Genomic DNA, 18,681 nt, shown 5'->3' on the forward strand with positions numbered 1-18,681 from the left:
TCTCTGGCCCATAATGGACCTTCAATACATGCTAATTACTTCCTTTCCTTTGATTTCTATGTAAGTTGCAAATAAGATAATTCTGCTCCAGTTGTTTGGTGTTTTTCTGTTTTGTGTGTGTGTGTGTGTGAGTCATTATATAGGGTATTAAATTATTAAGGAGTCACACTTTTTTTTTTAATAAGGTAGAATATTCTCAGTATAGTCAGTTCTCACAACTGTCCACATGTGGATCATTTTAAATTATAAATTTCGTGTTGCCTTGTCCTGAAGCTATCATGCTTCTTTGCAACGCAGATTCTCCTTGCTAATAATTAACAGTTGCTCCCCGGGGGGAAAAGCATTTATTTGAATGTTAACACAAACCAAACATTATTAAGACGGTAAATCTTCTCCAAAGATAAACAACACATTCCAAAATTGAAAATAAATTACGTTGTCACTCTCTGATCACTCTGTCCCCAAGTCCCTACCCCTGCACAAATAATTAAAAACTAACAACCACTATCAAAGCTTGAAAGCTTCCATCTCTTCCATTTTCAATAATATTGCATAGCTTTTAGCTAGTACTTCATGCTGAAATTCACCATGTTAAAATTCGTTTTCTTTTTTACATTATTGGGTTGTTATTTACTTTTCCATAGAGAATTCTTTAAGCTCTCTTAGAAATGTTTTCTAAAACAGAAATATACTTTCTAAAATAATTAAAGTCATAAACACAAGACTAATTTACAAATAACTGAGTTCTGCAGACCTCCATTGTAATGTGGAATAAGAGAAAAATTTTAACACTGTGTAAAATTACAAACAATATAAATAATTTCACTAAGAAACATTAAGTAGTAGTAGTAGCTAATATTTATTAGCTATCTGCTATACACTTAATATTATCTTATTAACAACCCTTTGAGATAGGCATTAGTCCCAATTTATAAATAAGGAAACTGAGAATCTGAGAAACTAAGAAGCCCCTAAACACACAGATTAGAGACTACAACCTACGTCTATTGGAATCCAAAGTTAATACTCTTTTTTTTTTTTTTTGCGGTACGCGGGCCTCCCACCACTGCGGCCTCTCCCGTTGCGGAGCACAGGCTCCGGACGCACAGGCTCAGCGGCCATGGCTCACGGGCCCAGCCGCTTCACGGCATGTGGGATCTTCCCGGACCAGGGCACGAACCCGTATCCCCTGCATCGGCAGGCGGACTCTCAACCACTGCGCCACCAGGGAAGCCCGTTAATACTCTTAATCATTAGGAATTAACTAGTCCCCTTTCCAGCCAAAATGGAATAAGTAGTATCAGACAAATCCTCCCACTGTAAGAATACAAATACTGGGCAGAAAAATGAGGCAACTGATTTCAGGGAGTAGACAATAGGCAGCCTAAGACTATAATCTCAGAGAAAAACAAAATGTATGAGATATCTCTCATGATTGCCCAGGAGACTGATTTTCTGGCTACAATCTCTGCAAAGCAAGCAAGCACTCCTGTCAAACTGAGGGGTGCAAAGATCAGAATTCATGGCAGCCAGAGCTGCTGGGATGTGTATGGTGGGTCACTGAAGAGGAGGTAGCTGCATAGAGAGGTAACCTCAGAGGGAGTGAGGGACTCCAAAAGTCTGTGGCTGAGAGATGAGCTGTACATGTGTAGGGCAAGACCACTCAAGGCATGCAAGATAACTGCTTTTAGCACTTTGAAGGCAGAACAGAGACACTGGAGATTGAGCAGAGCCAGGAAAAAGCCAAACTGAGGATGTTTGAGTTCTGCCCTGCCAGAGTGGAAAGGTCTCCTTAACACTTTGTTAAAACACCTGGCATCCTGCTGTGACACCCAAGAGGTATAATGAGTAAGGACTATGACTTAGAGTAAGACCTACTCTAGACATGCCCCAGCAAAGCTTAAAACCAAGCCCCTACAGGAGCCCCACAGAAGACAGAGTTTGTAGGCTTAGTCCTACTGAGAGCCTTAGAAAACACCTTGGGCTAACTATAGGTCAACACTGAAAAAAAGCAGAAAACCAAGCTTACCACAAGTTCATGCCAGTAATCAAACTGCCTGCTAAAATAAGAACCTACACTCATCGAAGGAATATTACAGAATCCAGAATATACAACAGATTATCTTTAAAGTCCAGTGTTCAGGGCTTTTTTAAATAAAAGAAGAGGTATAAATAAAAAGAAAAATGTAATTCATAGAAAAGAAAAAAGAAAGCCATCAATAAAAACTGAACCTGAGATGATCCTGTTATTGACCTTAGCAGACAGAACTTTAAATTATGAACATATTTAAATTAATGAAAAATATGGTTTTAAGGAGTATATAAATATGAAATCTCAGCAGGAAAATTGAAGCTATATAAAAGAACCAAATGGAAATTTGTAGAAATTAAAATTACAGTAAGAAAAATGAAAAATTTATCAGAAGAGCTTATCAGCAGATTGGATATAGCAAAAGTAAGAGTTAATGAATTTGAAGACAGATCAACAGAAATTATCCAATATAATGAACAGGGAGATAAAAAGACTTTAAAATGAATGGAGCCTAAGAGACATGTAGTACAATATAAGACAGTCTAGCATACATGTAATCAGAATCCCAGAGGAAAAAAGAATGAGTTTGGGCCAAAACATTTTAAAAGGAATAGTGGTCAAATACTTTCCAAATTTAATGTAAACTACCTCCATACTGTTCCAAGAACTTCAAAAAATTCCAATTAGCATAACTGTTAAGAAAACTACATCTGGGCAACTTGTAGTCAAACTACTTCAAGTCAAGATAAAGAGAAATTCTTGAAAGCAGCCAGAGAAAAAAGACACTTTACATATAGAGGGAAAAGTATAAGCATATTCCATGTTCACTACATATTCACTAATTGCTTATCACAAACATGGAGGACTAAAGACAGTGCAGTAATATCTCTATAAAGTGCTAAGAGAAAAACAAATGACCACTTAGAATTGTATATCCAGGGAAAATAACCTTCAAAAATTTGTTGAAATAGAGACATTTTCAGATAATCGAAATCAGAGAATTCATAGACAGCAAAACTGCAATGTAAGAAATGCTAAAGAATGTCATACAAGGTGAAGGGGTTATTAACAAACAAAAACTCAGATCCACACTAAGGAATAAAGAACACTGAAAATTTTACCAAGCAGATAGAAATAAAATATTATGTTTTCTTTTTTCTCATAAATTATTTCAAAAACAACTGTTTAAAGCAAAATAGTAACACTTAAATTAGGGATTATAGCATATGAAGAAGGAAAAGATGTGAAAACAATTATGCAAATACAGAGGGTGCAGATAAGTGGAATTATATGGTTGCAAAATTTTTGTAACATGTAGTTCCAAGTATGGAATATAAAGAATCAGTTATAAAGAAGAGGAAAGATTAAGGTAAGAAAGATGAAGTGTCAAGTATAAGACATGAAGCATGAAGAAGTACACTATTGTCTCTAAATAGACTGTAAGTTAATGGTACATATCTTAGTTATAAAGTAGATACATGATAGATAGATAGATAAAGAAACTAACAGAGGAAATAAAATGTAACACTAAAGAGCTATTTGATTCGCCAAAAAGTAAAGCAGGAAAGTAGCAAAAACATAAACAAAATGGATTAGTAAATAACCAAGAACAAGATGTTAGTATTAAACTGAGTCATATCAATAATTGTGTTAAAATTAAATAGATTAAAAGTATCATTTAAAAGGTAGACATTTTCCAGCCTGATAAAAAAGTAATACCCAACTTTGTGCTATCTAAAGGCCATGCATTTTAAATCTAAGACACAGATAGGTTACAAGTAAAGATGGTAAAAGATCTACCATGCCAATAGTAAGCATAAGAAAGCTGGCATGGCTATATCAATACAAGACAAGATGAATTTCAATACAAAGAGTATTACAAGAGACAAAAGAGGAAATTACAAACTGACAAAAGGGCAGTTCACTAGGAAGATACAAAAATCCTACATATTTGTGTACCTTAAACTGTGTATGTATTTATGAGTTTTCTCAAAACTCATGAAGCAAAATTTGATAGTGCTCAGAGATGTTTTCACCTATTTCTTAGTGATTGATAGAACAAATAGAAAAAAATCAGTAACAATATAGAAGATCTAAACAACACTGTCAACAAACTTGACCTAATTGACTTTACAGAACAGGGCATCAAAAAAAGAGTCGGAGATAAGGTGATGATGGAGCTAGGAAAATCCAAACATAGGATTTATATTTCCGGTTTGTAACATGGAAATCTACTGAGAAACAGTTCTAAATACATTAGAAAGTGAAGTTCTATTAAGAACGCTGCTTAAGAGAGCTCCAGAGACGGGCGCGAGCCATGGCTAAAAGTGCGGAGCCCAGAGACAGACATGAGACGCTAAGGCCGCTGCTGCCGCCACCAAGAAGCCTGTGTGCGAACACAGGTCACTATCCACACCGCCTTCCGGGGAGCCTGTGCAACCCGCCACTGCCAGGCTCCCGAGATCCAGGGACAACTCCCCCGGAAGAACGCACGGTGCGCCTCAGGCTAGCAACGTCACGCCGGCCTCTGCCGCCACAGGCCCACCCCGCACTCCCCCCGACCTGAGTGAGCCAGAGCCTCCGAATCACCGGCTCCTTTAACCCTGTCCTGTCTGAGCAAAGAACAGACGCCCTCCGGCAACCTACACGCACAGGCGGGGCCAAATCCAAAGCTGAGCCCCTGGGAGCTGTGAGAACAAAGAAATCTCTCCCAGCAGCTGCAGAAGCAGCGGATTAAAGCTCCACAATCAACTTGATGTACCCTGTATCTGTGGAATACATGAATAGACAACGAATCATCCCAAATTAAGGAGCAGTGTGGATGAAAGGCTCTCGGTGCAGCAGCCAGGAGTTAGTGCTGTGCCTCTGAGGTGGGAGAGCCAACTTCAGGACACTGGTCCACAAGAGGCCTCCCAGCTCCACATAATATCAAACGGCGAAAATCTCCCAGAGATCTCCATCTCAACACCAGCACCCAGCTTCACTCAACGACCAGCAAGCTACAGTGCTGGACATCCTATGCCAAACAACTAGCAAGACAGGAACACAACCCCACCCATTAGCAGAGAGGCTACCCAAAATCATAATAAGTCTACAGACACCCCAAAACACACCACCACATGTGGACCTGCCCACCAGAAAGACAAGATCCAGCCTCATCCACCAGAACACAGGCACTAGTCCCCTCCACCAGGAAGCTTGCACAACCCACTGAACCAACCTTAGCCACTGGGGACAGACACCAAAAACAACGGGAACTACGAAGCTGCAGCCTGCAAAAAGGAGACCCCAAACACAGTAAGATAAGCAAAATGAGAAGACAGAAAAACACACAGCAGATGAAGGAGCAAGATAAAAACCCACCAGACCTAACAAATGAAGAGGAAATAGGCAGTCTACCTGAAAAAGAATTCAGAATAATGATAGTAGAGATGATCCTAAATCTTGGAAATAGAATGGAAAAATGCAAGAATCAGTTAACAAGGACCTAGAAGAACTAAAGATGAAACAAACAATGATGAACAACACAATAAATGAAATGAAAAATACTCTAGATCGGATCAATAGCAGAATAACTGAGGCAGAAGAACGGATAAGTGACCTGGAAGATAAAATAGTGGAAATAACTACTGCAGAGCAGAATAAAGAAAAAAGAATGAAAAGAACTGAGGACAGTCTCAGAGACCTCTGGGACAACATTAAACGCACCAACATTCGAATTATAGGGGTCCCAGAAGAAGAAGAGAAAAAGAAAGGGACTGAGAAAATATTTGAAGAGATTATAGTTGAAAACTTCCCTAATATGGGAAAGGAAAGAGTTAATCAAGTCCAGGAAGCACGGAGAGTCCCATACAGGATAAATATAAAGAGAAATATGCCAAGACACATATTAATCAAACTGTCAAAAATTAAATACAAAGAAAACATATTAAAAGCAGCAAGGGAAAAACAACAAATAACACACAAGGGAATCCCCATAAGGTTAACAGCTGATCTTTCAGCAGAAACTCTGCAAGCCAGAAGGGAGTAGCAGGACATATTGAAAGTGTTGAAGGAGAAAAACCTGCAACCAAGATTACTCTACCCAGCAAGGATCTCATTCAGATTTGATGGAGAAATTAAAACCTTTACAGACAAGCAAAAGCTGAGAGAGTTCAGCACCACCAAACCAGCTCTACAACAACTGCTAAAGGAACTTCTCTAGGCAAGAAACACAAGAGAAGGAAAAGACCTACAATAACGAACCCAAAACAATTAAGAAAATGGGAATGGGAACACACATATCGATAATTACCTTAAATGTAAATGGACTAAATGCTCCCACCAAAAGACACAGATTGGCTGAATGGATACAAAAACAAGACCCATATATTTGCTGTCTACAAGAGACCCACTTCAGACCTAGAGACACATACAGACTGAAAGTAAGGGGATGGAAAAAGGTATTTCATGCAAATGGAAATCAAAAGAAAGCTGGAGTAGCAATTCTCATATCAGACAAAATAGACTTTAAAACAAAGACTATTAGAAGAGACAAAGAAGGACACTACATAATGATCAAGGGATCGATCCAAGAAGAAGATATAACAATTATAAATATTTATGCACCCAACATAGGAGCACCTCAATACATAAGGCAAATACTGACAGCCATAAAAGGGGAAATCGACAGTAACACATTCATAGTAGGGGACTTTAACACCCCACTTTCACCAATGGACAGATCATCCAAAATGAAAATAAATAAGGAAACACAAGCTTTAAATGATACATTAAATGAGATGGACGTAATTGATATTTATACGACATTCCATCCAAAAACAACAGAATACACATTTTTCTCAAGTGCTCATGGAACATTCTCCAGGATAGATCATATCTTGGGTCACAAATCAAGCCTTGGTAAATTTAAGAAAATTGAAATTGTATCAAGTATCTTTTCAGACCACAACGCTATGAGACTAGATATCAATTAAAGGAAAAGATCTGTAAAAAATACAAACACATGGAGGCTAAACAATACACTACTTAATAACGAAGTGATCACTTAAGAAATCAAAGAGGAAATCATAAAATACCTAGAAACAAATGACAATGGAGACACAACGACTCAAAATCAGTGGGATGCAGCAAAAGCAGTTCTAAGAGGGAAGTTTATAGCAATACAATCCTACCTTAAGAAACAGGAAACATCTCGAATAAACAACCTAACCTTGCACCTAAAGCAATTAGAGAAGGAAGAACAAAAAAACCCCAAAGTTAGCAGAAGGAAAGAAATCATAAATATCAGATCAGAAATAAATGAAAAAGAAATGAAGGAAACGATAGCAAAGATCAATAAAACTAAAAGCTGGTTCTTTGAAAAGATAAACAAAATTGATAAACCATTAGCCAGACTCATCAAGAAAAAAAAGGGAGAAGACTCAAATCAATAGAATTAGAAATGAAAAAGGAGAAGTAACAACTGACACTGCAGAAATACAAAAGATCATGAGAGATTACTACAAGCAACTCTATGCCAATAAAATGGACAACCTGGAAGAAATAGACAAATTCTTAGAAAGGCACAACCTGCCAAGACTGAATCAGGAGGAAATAGAAAATATGAACAGACCAATCACAAGCACTGAAATTGAAACTGTGATTAAAAATCTTCCAACAAGCAAAAGGCCAGGACCAGATGGCTTCACAGGCGAATTCTATCAAACATTTAGAGAAGAGCTATAACCTATCCTTCTCAAACTCTTCCAAAATATAGCAGAGGGAGGAACACTCCCAAACTCATTCTACGAGGCCACCATCACCCTGATAACCAAAACCAGACAAGGATGTCACAAAGAAAGAAAACTACAGGCCAATATCATTGATGAACATAGATGCAAAAATCCTCAACAAAATACTAGCAAACAGAATCCAACAGCACATTAAACGGATCATACACCATGATCAAGTGGGGTTTATTCCAGGAATGCAAGGATTCTTCAATATACGCAAATCAATCAACGTGATACACCATATTAACAAATTGAAGGAGAAAAACCATATGATCATCTCAGTAGATGCAGAGAAAGCTTTTGACAAAATTCAACACCCATTTATGATAAAAACCCTGCAGAAAGTAGGCATAGAGGGAACTTTCCTCAACATAATAAAGGCCATATATGACAAACCCACAGCCAACATCGTCCTCAATGGTGAAAAACTGAAAGCATTTCCACTAAGATCAGGAACAAGACAAGGTTGCCCACTCTCACCACTCTTATTCAACATAGTTTTGGAAGTTTTAGCCACAGCAATCAGAAAAGAAAAGGAAATAAAAGGAATCCAAATCGGAAAAGAAGAAGTAAAGCTGTCACTCTTTGCAGATGACATGATACTATACATAGAGAATCCTAAAGATGCTACCAGAAAAATACTAGAGCTAATCAATGAATTTGGTAAAGTAGCAGGATACAAAATTAATGCACAGAAATCTCTGGCATTCCTATACACTAAGGATGAAAAATCTGAAAGTGAAATTAATAAAACACTCCCATTTACCATTGCAACAAAAAGAATAAAATATCTAGGAATAAACCTACCTAAGGAGACAAAAGACCTGTATGCAGAAAATTATAAGACACTGATGAAAGAAATTAAAGATGATACAAATAGATGGAGAGATATACCATGTTCTTGGATTGGAAGAATCAACACTGTGAAAATGACTCTACTACCCAAAGCAATCTACAGATTCAATGCAATCCCTATCAAACTACCACTGGCATTTTTCACAGAACTAGAACAAAAAATTTCACAATTTGTATGGAAACACAAAAGACCCCGAATAGCCAAAGCAATCTTGAGAACGAAAAACGGAGCTGGAGGAATCAGGCTTCCTGACTTCAGACTATACTACAAAGCTACAGTAATCAAGACAGTATGGTACTGGCACAAAAACAGAAATATAGATCAATGGAGCAGGATAGAAAGCCCAGAGATAAACCCACGCACATATGGTCACCTTATCTTTGACAAAGGAGGCAGGAATGTACAGTGGAGAAAGGACAGCTTCTTCAATAAGTGGTGCTGGGAAAACTGGACAGGTACATGTAAAAGTATGAGATTAGATCACTCCCTAACACCATACACAAAAATAAGCTCAAAATGGATTAAAGACCTAAATGTAAGGCCAGAAACTATCAAACTCTTAGAGGAAAACATAGGCAGGACACTCTATGACATAAATCACAGCAAGGTCCTTTTTGACCCATCTCCTAGAGAAATGGAAATAAAAACAAAAGTAAACAAATGGGACCTAATGAAACTTCAAAGCTTTTGCGCAGCCAAGGAAACCATAAAGAAGACCAAAAGACAACCCTCAGAATGGGAGAAAATATTTGCAAATGAAGCAACTGACAAAGGATTAATCTCCAAAATTTATAAGCAGCTCATGCAGCTTAATAACAAAAAAACAAACAACCCAATCCAAAAATGGGCAGAAGACCTAAATAGACATTTCTCCAAAGAAGATACACAGATTGCCAACAAACACATGAAAGAATGCTCAACATCACTAATCATTAGAGAAATGCAAATCAAAACCACAATGAGATGATATCTCACACCAGTCAGAATGGCCATCATCAAAAAATCTAGAAACAATAAATGCTGGAGAGAGTGTGGAGAAAAGGGAACCCTCTTACACTGTTGGTGGGGATGTAAATTGATACAGCCACTATGGAGAACAGTATGGAGGTTCCTTAAAAAACTACAAATAGAACTACCATATGACCCAGCAATCCCACTACTGGGCATATACCCTGAGAAAACCATAATTCAAAAAGAGTCGTGTACCGAAATGTTCATTGCAGCTGTATTTGCAATAGCCCAGAGATGGAAACAACCTAAGTGTCCATCAACAGATGAATGGATAAAGAAGATGTGGCACATATATACAATGGAATATTACTCAGGCATAAAAAGAAACGAAATTGAGCTATTTGTAATGAGGTGGATAGACCTAGAGTCTGTCATACAGAGTGAAGTAAGTCAGAAGGAGAGAGACAAATACCGTATGCTAACACATATATATGGAATTTAAGAAAAAAAAATGTCATGAAAAACCTAGGGGTGAAACAGGAATAAAGACACAGACTTACTAGAGAATGGACTTTAGGCTATGGGGAGGGGGAAGGGTAAACGGTGACAAAGCGAGAGAGAGGCATGGACTATATACACTACCAAACGTAAGGTAGATAGCTAGTGGGAAGCAGCTGCGTAGCACAGGGAGATTAGCTTGGTGCTTTGTGACCGCCTGGAGGGGTGGGATAGGGAGGGTGGGAGGGAGGGAGACGCAAGCGGGAAGAGATATGGGAACATATGTATATATATAACTGATTCATTTTGTTGTGAAGCTGAAACAAACGTACCATTGTAAAGCAATTATACTCCAATAAAGATGTTAAAATGAAAAAAAAAATTCAGAATACATGTTTGTTTAAGGTGTACAAGGAAAGTTCAGCAAGACAGAACACATACTGGACTATCGAAAATTTTCAATAAATTTAAAAAGATTGAAATCTTCAGAGTATGTTCTCTGAAAGATTTCAGTCTTTTGAAATCTTTTATCTCTTACCACAACAGAAATAAATTAGAATTTAATTAAGAAATTAGAAAAAAACTCTCAAAATAGTTAAGAATTAAATACAGCATTTCAAAATAACCCCCATATGGGGTCAAATAAGAAATCACAAGGAAATATTTCAACCTGAATGATAATGAAAACACAACATTACAAAATTGTGGAATACAACCAAAACAGTACTTACAGGGAAATATATAGCTATAAATGTGAAAATAGAAAAGATGAAAAATTTTAGATCAATGATCTAAGCTTCCACCTTAGGAAACTAGAAAATGAAAAGCAACTCTCCAAAAAGAGCTGAGAGGAAAAAATAATAATAAGATCAAAAATCAATGAAACAAAAAAAAAATCAATGAAACAGAGAAATAATAGAGAAAATTAACAAAACCAAAACTTAGTTATTTAAAAATGTAAATGAAATTGATAAGCCCATGGCAAAAATGATCATGCAAAAAAGAGAAAGCAGGAGTTACGTATATCAGGAGTTAGGCTATCACAACAGATCCTACAGACATTAAAAAGATTCTAAGGAGGTATAATTAAGTTTTTGCCAATACATTAAACAACTCAGACAAAAAGAGCAAATTAATTAAAAATAAAACTTACCAAACCTGACTCCAAAGGGGAAAGAAAAGAAAAACCCTACACTTCCGTGAGTAAATCTCTTTGTAGTCTGACTTTTAGAACTTTGTTAATGTTTTACATATTCAACAAACTAGGATGGGACTGAGAAGGGGACAAGATGGGATATAAGCAGAAGAAAACGAACCTAGCAGTATTACAAATAAATAACATATCCACACTAAAGGGGGATAGAAAAAAAGATAAATTCAGAAAACAGCATATTCTAAGACTAAAATTAAAAGAAAAAAAACAGTACATAAAGATTGTATTCTATACTCCAGTTAGTAGGTCTTATTTCTCTACAGGGGTATAGTCAAGCAATTTCAAAACTACTTTATGTATATTCTAGCATTGAGTAAACAAATAAATTCACTGTTGATAATGAGAGCCAGGTTTCCTATTGTCAGAGAAAGGAGTTACAACCAAGGAAAGAAGGAAGCCCAGAATGAATCTTGTAGTATTGGATTGGAATTGGAGGTAAAAGCATAACAACTCGTGGTTGTTAATATTGGGTTGGCCAAAACGTTTGTTCAGGTCTTTCCATAAGATCATATGGAAAAACCTGAATGAATGTTTTGGCCAACCCAATATATATGTTACACATAAATATAGAAATGTAGTTGTATATATACTTCCTTAGCTCTGTCTGCTGAGAGCACCTAGAAACAATGACAGCCCAGCAACAGTGAGCACATCTAGTACCTAGATCTTAGTTCACAAAAAGAAAAATAGCTAATAAGCATGTGAAAACATGCTCAACATCATTAATCATCAGGAAAAAGTAAATTGAATTACACTGAGGTACCAATACACAACAAATATAGCTACAATTTTTTAATATTGTCAAAGTTAAGCAATTAGAATGTGGAAGAACTGGACATGCACTGCATGCATTGCTGATGGGAGTATAAAGTGTTGTGACGACTTTAGAAATACTAAATATGCACTTACTATTGATAGATAACCTAGCTATTCAAGAGAAAGAAAAGATGGAAAATATGTTCATTCAAAAACATGTTCATGAAAGTTCATAGCAGTTTCATTCATAATAGCCAAAGTGGAAACAATCCAAATGTCCAATAGGAGATTAGGTAATTATATTGTGATATATTCACACAATGGAATACTACTCAGCAGTAAAAAGGGATACCTACTATCACACACACAACCAGAATGCATCTCACAGATATTATGCTGAGTGAAAGATACCAGACACAGAAGAATACCTGCTGTAAGATCCCATTTATCTGGACTTCTAGATAAAACAAATCTATAGAGATAGAAATCAGCTCAGGGGCCATCAGGGGTAATGGTGGGTGAGAATTGAGGTAAGGGGGCACAAGGGAGTTTTCTGTGGAGATGAAATGTTCTCTGTGCTAATGGGGGTGATGGGTATATGCTGTATAGATTTGTCAAGAGTCATCAACCTATACACTTAAAAATGTGTGACTTGTATGTAAGTAGTTCTGAATAAGGTTAATTTTTAAAAATACTTAAATAGCTCAGGCTAAAAGAATATCAAAGCAGAGTAGAAGTAGCATGAACATATATATACTACTAAATGTAAAATGGATGGCTAGTGGGAAGCTGCTGTATAGCACAGGGAGATCAGTTCGATGCTTTGCGACGACCTAGAGAGGTGGGATAGGGAGGGTGGGAGGGAGGCTCAAGAGGGAGGGGATATGGGGATATATGTATGCATATGGCTGATTCACTTTGTTGTACAACAGAAACTAACACAGTATTGTGAAGCAATTATACTCCAATAAAGATCCGTTTTTTAAAAAAAATAATTCATCAACAACAACAAAAAAAGCAGAGTAGGAAGCTGTTATTAAATGTCAAATATATCTAAAATCATAATAATGTGGGACAAGTGTCAGAAGGAGAAAAGACAAAAATTTAAAAAGACATAGTTTCACACTTAGTGGCTGGAGGTTAGTATTTTTTAAATCACGTTGTGAAAATACATAGTCACTTCAAGGACAAAAGTAGTCAAACAATAAGAAGAAGCAACCTTAAGATAAATATTGAGCAAAACTCAGTAGAATGTGCTTTTTTTTGTCTTGTAGATAAGCTCACCATTGTGCACCATCCCAATGGTAAGTGTTTGGTGTTTATGGAAGGATTTAGGACTAAAACAAAGCTCACAGTAAACCAACTTTTATATTAATGTAAACCTAATGTGATTAAGCTGGTCACTGTAAAAACTCACAGAGATTTTATATTTGTAAGCAAAACCACTTGACATCCAAAATAAATGTGAGATGATTCTAGCATAGCAATGCTAGAGGCGTTGTGATATAGTAAAAGAAGCACCTGCTTTGAACTCTGACCTGGCTCTTCACAACTTACTAGCTGTGGCCTTTGGCTTAAACTCTTTAAGCCCCAGTTCCCTCATTTGTAAAATGCAGATAAGAATTCTATCAGCTCAGTGATTTGTGTCCACCTAGAGGAGTGGTATAGGGAGGGAGGGAGGGAGGGAGGGAGACGCAAGAGGGAGGGGATATGGGGATATATGTACATGTATAGCTGATTCACTTATTATACAGCAGAAACTAACACACCACTGTAAAGCAATTATACTCCAATAAAGATGTTAAAAAAAAAAGAATTCTATCGTGGAGATTACTATAAAAACAGATGATGATTTGTGCAAATGGAGCTAACTGCTTGATAAGTGGGAGATATTGATAGGACAAATGAAATTGGAATGGCACGCAAGAGCTGGAGGGGTTCCCTTCAGTGTGATGGGGGAGGATGGGTGCAGAAGGTAGGGAGGGTAGAGGGGAGCTGCAGGCCAGCTGGGGGCTGTCCCATGAGCTCCAAGCACTGCCTGCAGCCTTGAAGCACAGGGCTGACTGCAGGAATGGAGAGGCACGTGGCTGGGATGGAAAGTGAGAAACCTGTGAGAAAAGCAGGAAGTAGCATGGGCCAAGGTGGAGCAGTAGAAACAAACTTTTATTTAAAAAAAAAAAAAAGTGTGCTTTGCAATTGCCTGATTCTGGTAAATGGGGAAGAGAAAAGGAAGAAAAAGGCATAATCAAGTGGAGCTTGTTATTCTAAGATGTTGGATTGTTTCTGAGCTGAAGCAACTCCTTGAGTATCCTATTCTAGTCAATCCCTATGTGTAGGAGAAATTAATACATACTTGTCAAGGGTGCTATGTAAATATGCCCTTTTGGATCTCTTTAATATTTTTTCTCTTTACCCATATCCTATTCTTTGCATATATATTTTTAAGTGCTAAATAAAGGAATTATTAAATGTGTGAACAAGTGAAGAGATAGTAACAGAGTTTGTATTTCTAGGTAATGAAAATGCCCACAATGAAAATGTGTCATATGACATACCCTCTGGCAATAAGGTGGGTTGTATATTTCTTCATTTTTTATAAAATGCAAAAAAGAATTCTTTGTTGAGAAGGAATATGAAAGCGTTCTATGCTGACTATGCTTTGAGACATTCCAACAAATGTGAACTAAATAGGTCACATAAGCATTTGCGTGCAAAATCCATGAGCAATAATTTAAAGAAATTAACTGTTCTGAAAAAAGCAAAGAAAGAACTCAAAGGAAAAAGGCACCGAGGCCCAAGTGTGGATGAATTCAACAGACCAAATAAATCTTAGAGGAGTTATAAACACATCTTCTTTAGCAAAAGGAACATGATGAGCCTATTTGAACCACGATTTATACAATCCTTAAAGTCTAGTGTTAAGAAAAAATGTAATGCCAAAATATTGTTATATAAATACGCATTACTTCACATTGTAAAGTTAACCAAAAGTAAATTGCTAACAAGAAGCCAGAAATAACACTAAGGAAAGACAATAGCAATGGAGAACCAAGACCAGTTCAAGACAACACCACTGATGTCCTGTCCACAAATTTTTCTTCATAAAAAATCATGCTATTCCAACTATCTACGTATGTGATGTAGGACATTTGCACTGTTACCCAGGGTCATCTGGCAGCTGGATTTCTTGCTAAAATCCAGAATTAGGGCCCATAACAAACCCGTTTTAGTTTACCAAATTTTAATAACTCCTTAAGCTCTCTTATGCTTCAAATAAATCATACGTAATTATAAAAGTCATCCACCCTTAAGAACTGCTTGAAGTATTTGCGTTTCTGGATCATTCTGTGGCCCACCAATGAGCTATAGACCTAATGGGTCTACAGCACATATGGACCTAATGGGTCTACAGCACACAGACTCATGAGACTCATTTGACTGTAGCAGAATTGTGAGGTACCACCTAGCCCAGGAGTTTATGAAAATATCTTTGTTAAACAAAGATTATTCTACAAGATCTGGAGGACGATCTTGAGCAAGATTTTGGATAAGAGGAAAAGAATACAAATTCCCAACACTTAGGCTATTCTCCCTCAAAAAGAAAATAAAATTTGAACTGAAGGACTTTGATGTAGTTGAGCTTTACAATGACTCTTTCCTTTAAGGATGGAGGACTGTCTTTCCAGTTGCCTCTACAAAGCTGTTTTTCTGTGACTGTGAAAGGCAACTATGACTTTATCATGTTTCTTTGTTCAGCCTTAAAATGAAGAAATGCTAACTCTATTTTTTTTTTTTTCCTTAGCTTCCTGCTCGACTCCAAGTTGAAAAGGAATTTGGTTTCTGTTGCAGGAAAGATCACTAAACAAGGTAAAATACCAGCTGTATTTTTTAGAAAACCTAAAGCAGGCTTATTAGGAACGTGAAGGAATCATTTGTCTAGCACACAGAATACCTTAAATATTTCATTGTCTTCTCCTGAAAGGATCAACATGTGTATTTTTCAAGGTAAAGGTGATTGTTCTTTAGAAAGATTTATTATAGGGGTGGTTTTATGCTAGGTAATCAATTTCAGATGATGATCCCTTTGTCACTAATACATTTCCTGTGATCTTATTTTCAGGTTATTGTAATAAAACTCAAAAATCTGCAGACACCTTCTGGGTGAAGCAGGCTTGCATTGGATTGCCTGCTGTCTTCAGGACAAATCTATACTATGGAAGCAGAAGCAAGCTTTTGAATTTCAGAACTTGTTATTGCCACAAGTTATTGGCATTATACCTGCTTCAGATGAGTGTATCAACATGAAAATTAAATGCTGCAGAGCAATTGAATTCTTTGAAAATTCTTGCGTTTTATAATGCACTTTGCCACTGAAGCAGCTATTTCCCATTTTCAAAATTGAAGAAAAACAAGAGCAGAGAAGTTAAATGCTCTGTAGCAAAGCTACTGGGCCTGTTTAATGGGCTAACCTTAATCGTTTACTCCCCGCTACACTTAGAATAAGCCTAAAAAATACAAATTTGTTTTGTACATATTTGCTTTTCCAGTGGGTGGTCTATTTTCTGAATTTCTCACATTCAGAGCTCTCATTATTATTGTCACATCATGTTTGCAGCAACCTTCCATTTTTTAGAGCCTGTTTGCATATAACCTTGAGAACATTATTTTTTTAACTTTGTGTCTCAAATTAATATACATTTCCACAACCTATATTCTCTATTAAAAGGTTTATAATTTCATCATCCCATTTCTTAGAAGCAATTTATAAGCTTAGAATAGAATGTGGTTTTATCATTCTATGATTTCTACCCACTGCAAATTAAATAAATGTTTAAAGCTATGTCTGACTTTTCAAAATAAATGTATGAGAATTAACCACTAAATTCTTCTGCTTACCAGTTTACAGAGAGAAGTCTACCAGATATTTTTTTAATTTCACTGTGTAGGGCCCATAAAGTAAACACACAAATGATTTTTTTCTAGCTTCTAAACAGTGATTTATAGGGATATATATTTTAAGTGATTCTGCAAAACACTGCCCATAAGTTTCTCATGACCATTAACACTCTTAAGCTCAAGTTTTAAAAATAACATAGTAGTTGATCAATCCCTAATGGAAGGTGCTTCTTGATTATGACATTTGGAAATTTGGTCCATAGTTTCACATCTGAGCTTTCAAGAAATGGAATGCCCTTCCACATCCTGAGCCCCCATTTCTATGGATTGTCCCACCCAAAGAGTCATGAAAAGCAATAGGAAAACCAACTGCTTTTCTATAATTTTCTTCATCTATAAAATTCAAATGTGTCTATTATCTCTAAAGTAAGAATTTCCATATAGGCCTGTGACTGGTGCCTACAATTCCACTGTCAATTTTATTCTTATTAAAAACGTGAAATCCAGTAACAGGTAAAATGTCAGCTTTTCTAATTACAAAGCAATTAGATCATTTCTTACCTGAGACGCAATTCAGGGTGGAAGTGGGAGATAAAGCAAGAATGTTATTCAGTTTTTTAACATGGAAAGAAATCTAAAGTCAGCACCTCTACGTTCTATCCTTCTGAACTGGGCTAGTTTAGAATAAAACCATGGCAAAAAGCCCCTTTAATAGTCTCTTTCCCTAGATACTCTGGTCCTTGAAATCTTATTACTTTGTCATCACAATGAAAGGGAGGAAAAGAAACCAAAAATAACTGAGGTCCTCCCTATGACTCCTGAACCATGGTCCCTCCCCTCCTTGACTTATTAGGCTTGTCCAGATCATAGAAGACAGAGAAGTTTGGAGTTGGGGGATCAGAGAAGTTCACATCATGCCTGTTGCATTGAAGGAAGAGATGAAAAGTAGAGAAATGCAGAGGCGGAGGAAGGGTAATCCAAATTTAGGAATGATCCCAGATAAGAATATCCAGAAGGAAGCAATATTTTTTAATCTCTGGACTTTATTCTTAACATACAGAATACTGTCTATCAAATTTGAGCCACACTCCAGAAGTTTGTTTTTAGTGATGGAAGAGATCATATGTCAGGATCTAGACTAGTAGACTAGGAAGATGTGAGCTTTCCTTGGAGATTTGGGGCATTTGTCTAAGAGCCCTAGTCACTGCCAGAAAGGAAACACCTGTATGGGAAATCTTCCGAAGATTTTGTGCTGATTCTGGAAGCCTGAGCAACCAGTAGGTAATAAAATACCTTATCTTTCCTATCATCCCTTCCTCAATTTGGATTTGTTCCCAATCCATTACTCTTAATGTACACAAGAACCAGCCCTTTCCTCTTAAATTTACTTGACTCTGACTTCTAGAGAAATTTGGACTGGTATTAAATGTTATCAAAAGAATTTTATGTTTAAAATTAATTGCCTTCTTTTCTACTTAGTTTTCTAGGATAAAGAAGCAGCAGCATCTAGGCCAGTGGTTCTCAACTAGGGCATCTGGCCATATCTGGAGGCACTTTTTACTGTCATGACTTCAGAGAAGGTGCTCTTGGCATCTAGTGTGTAGAGACAAGGGATGCTAATGAACATACAATAAACTACAAGACAAAGAAATGTCCTGTCCAAAATGTCAACACTTCAAGGTTGGGAAACTCTGATCTACACTGT

The 18,681-nt window shown here is 36.8% G+C and overlaps 1 protein-coding gene across 1 annotated transcript in view; it reads left to right on the top strand.

Moving 5' to 3' along the window:
* Nucleotides 1–16,910, top strand: part of BANK1 (B cell scaffold protein with ankyrin repeats 1) — a 312,945-nt gene extending 296,035 nt beyond the window's left edge. Inside the window, exons 14-17 of the mRNA XM_060011625.1 lie at nucleotides 13,355–13,384; nucleotides 14,594–14,649; nucleotides 15,883–15,947; nucleotides 16,201–16,910. Coding sequence (XP_059867608.1) covers nucleotides 13,355–13,384; nucleotides 14,594–14,649; nucleotides 15,883–15,942 — 146 coding nt within the window. The 3' untranslated portion in view covers nucleotides 15,943–15,947; nucleotides 16,201–16,910. The remainder of the gene's footprint in view (nucleotides 1–13,354; nucleotides 13,385–14,593; nucleotides 14,650–15,882; nucleotides 15,948–16,200) is intronic.
* Nucleotides 16,911–18,681: the final 1,771 nt, after the last annotated feature.

This window comes from Delphinus delphis, chromosome 5, assembly GCF_949987515.2.
Source record: "Delphinus delphis chromosome 5, mDelDel1.2, whole genome shotgun sequence".
Classification (NCBI taxonomy): Eukaryota; Metazoa; Chordata; class Mammalia; order Artiodactyla; family Delphinidae; genus Delphinus; species Delphinus delphis.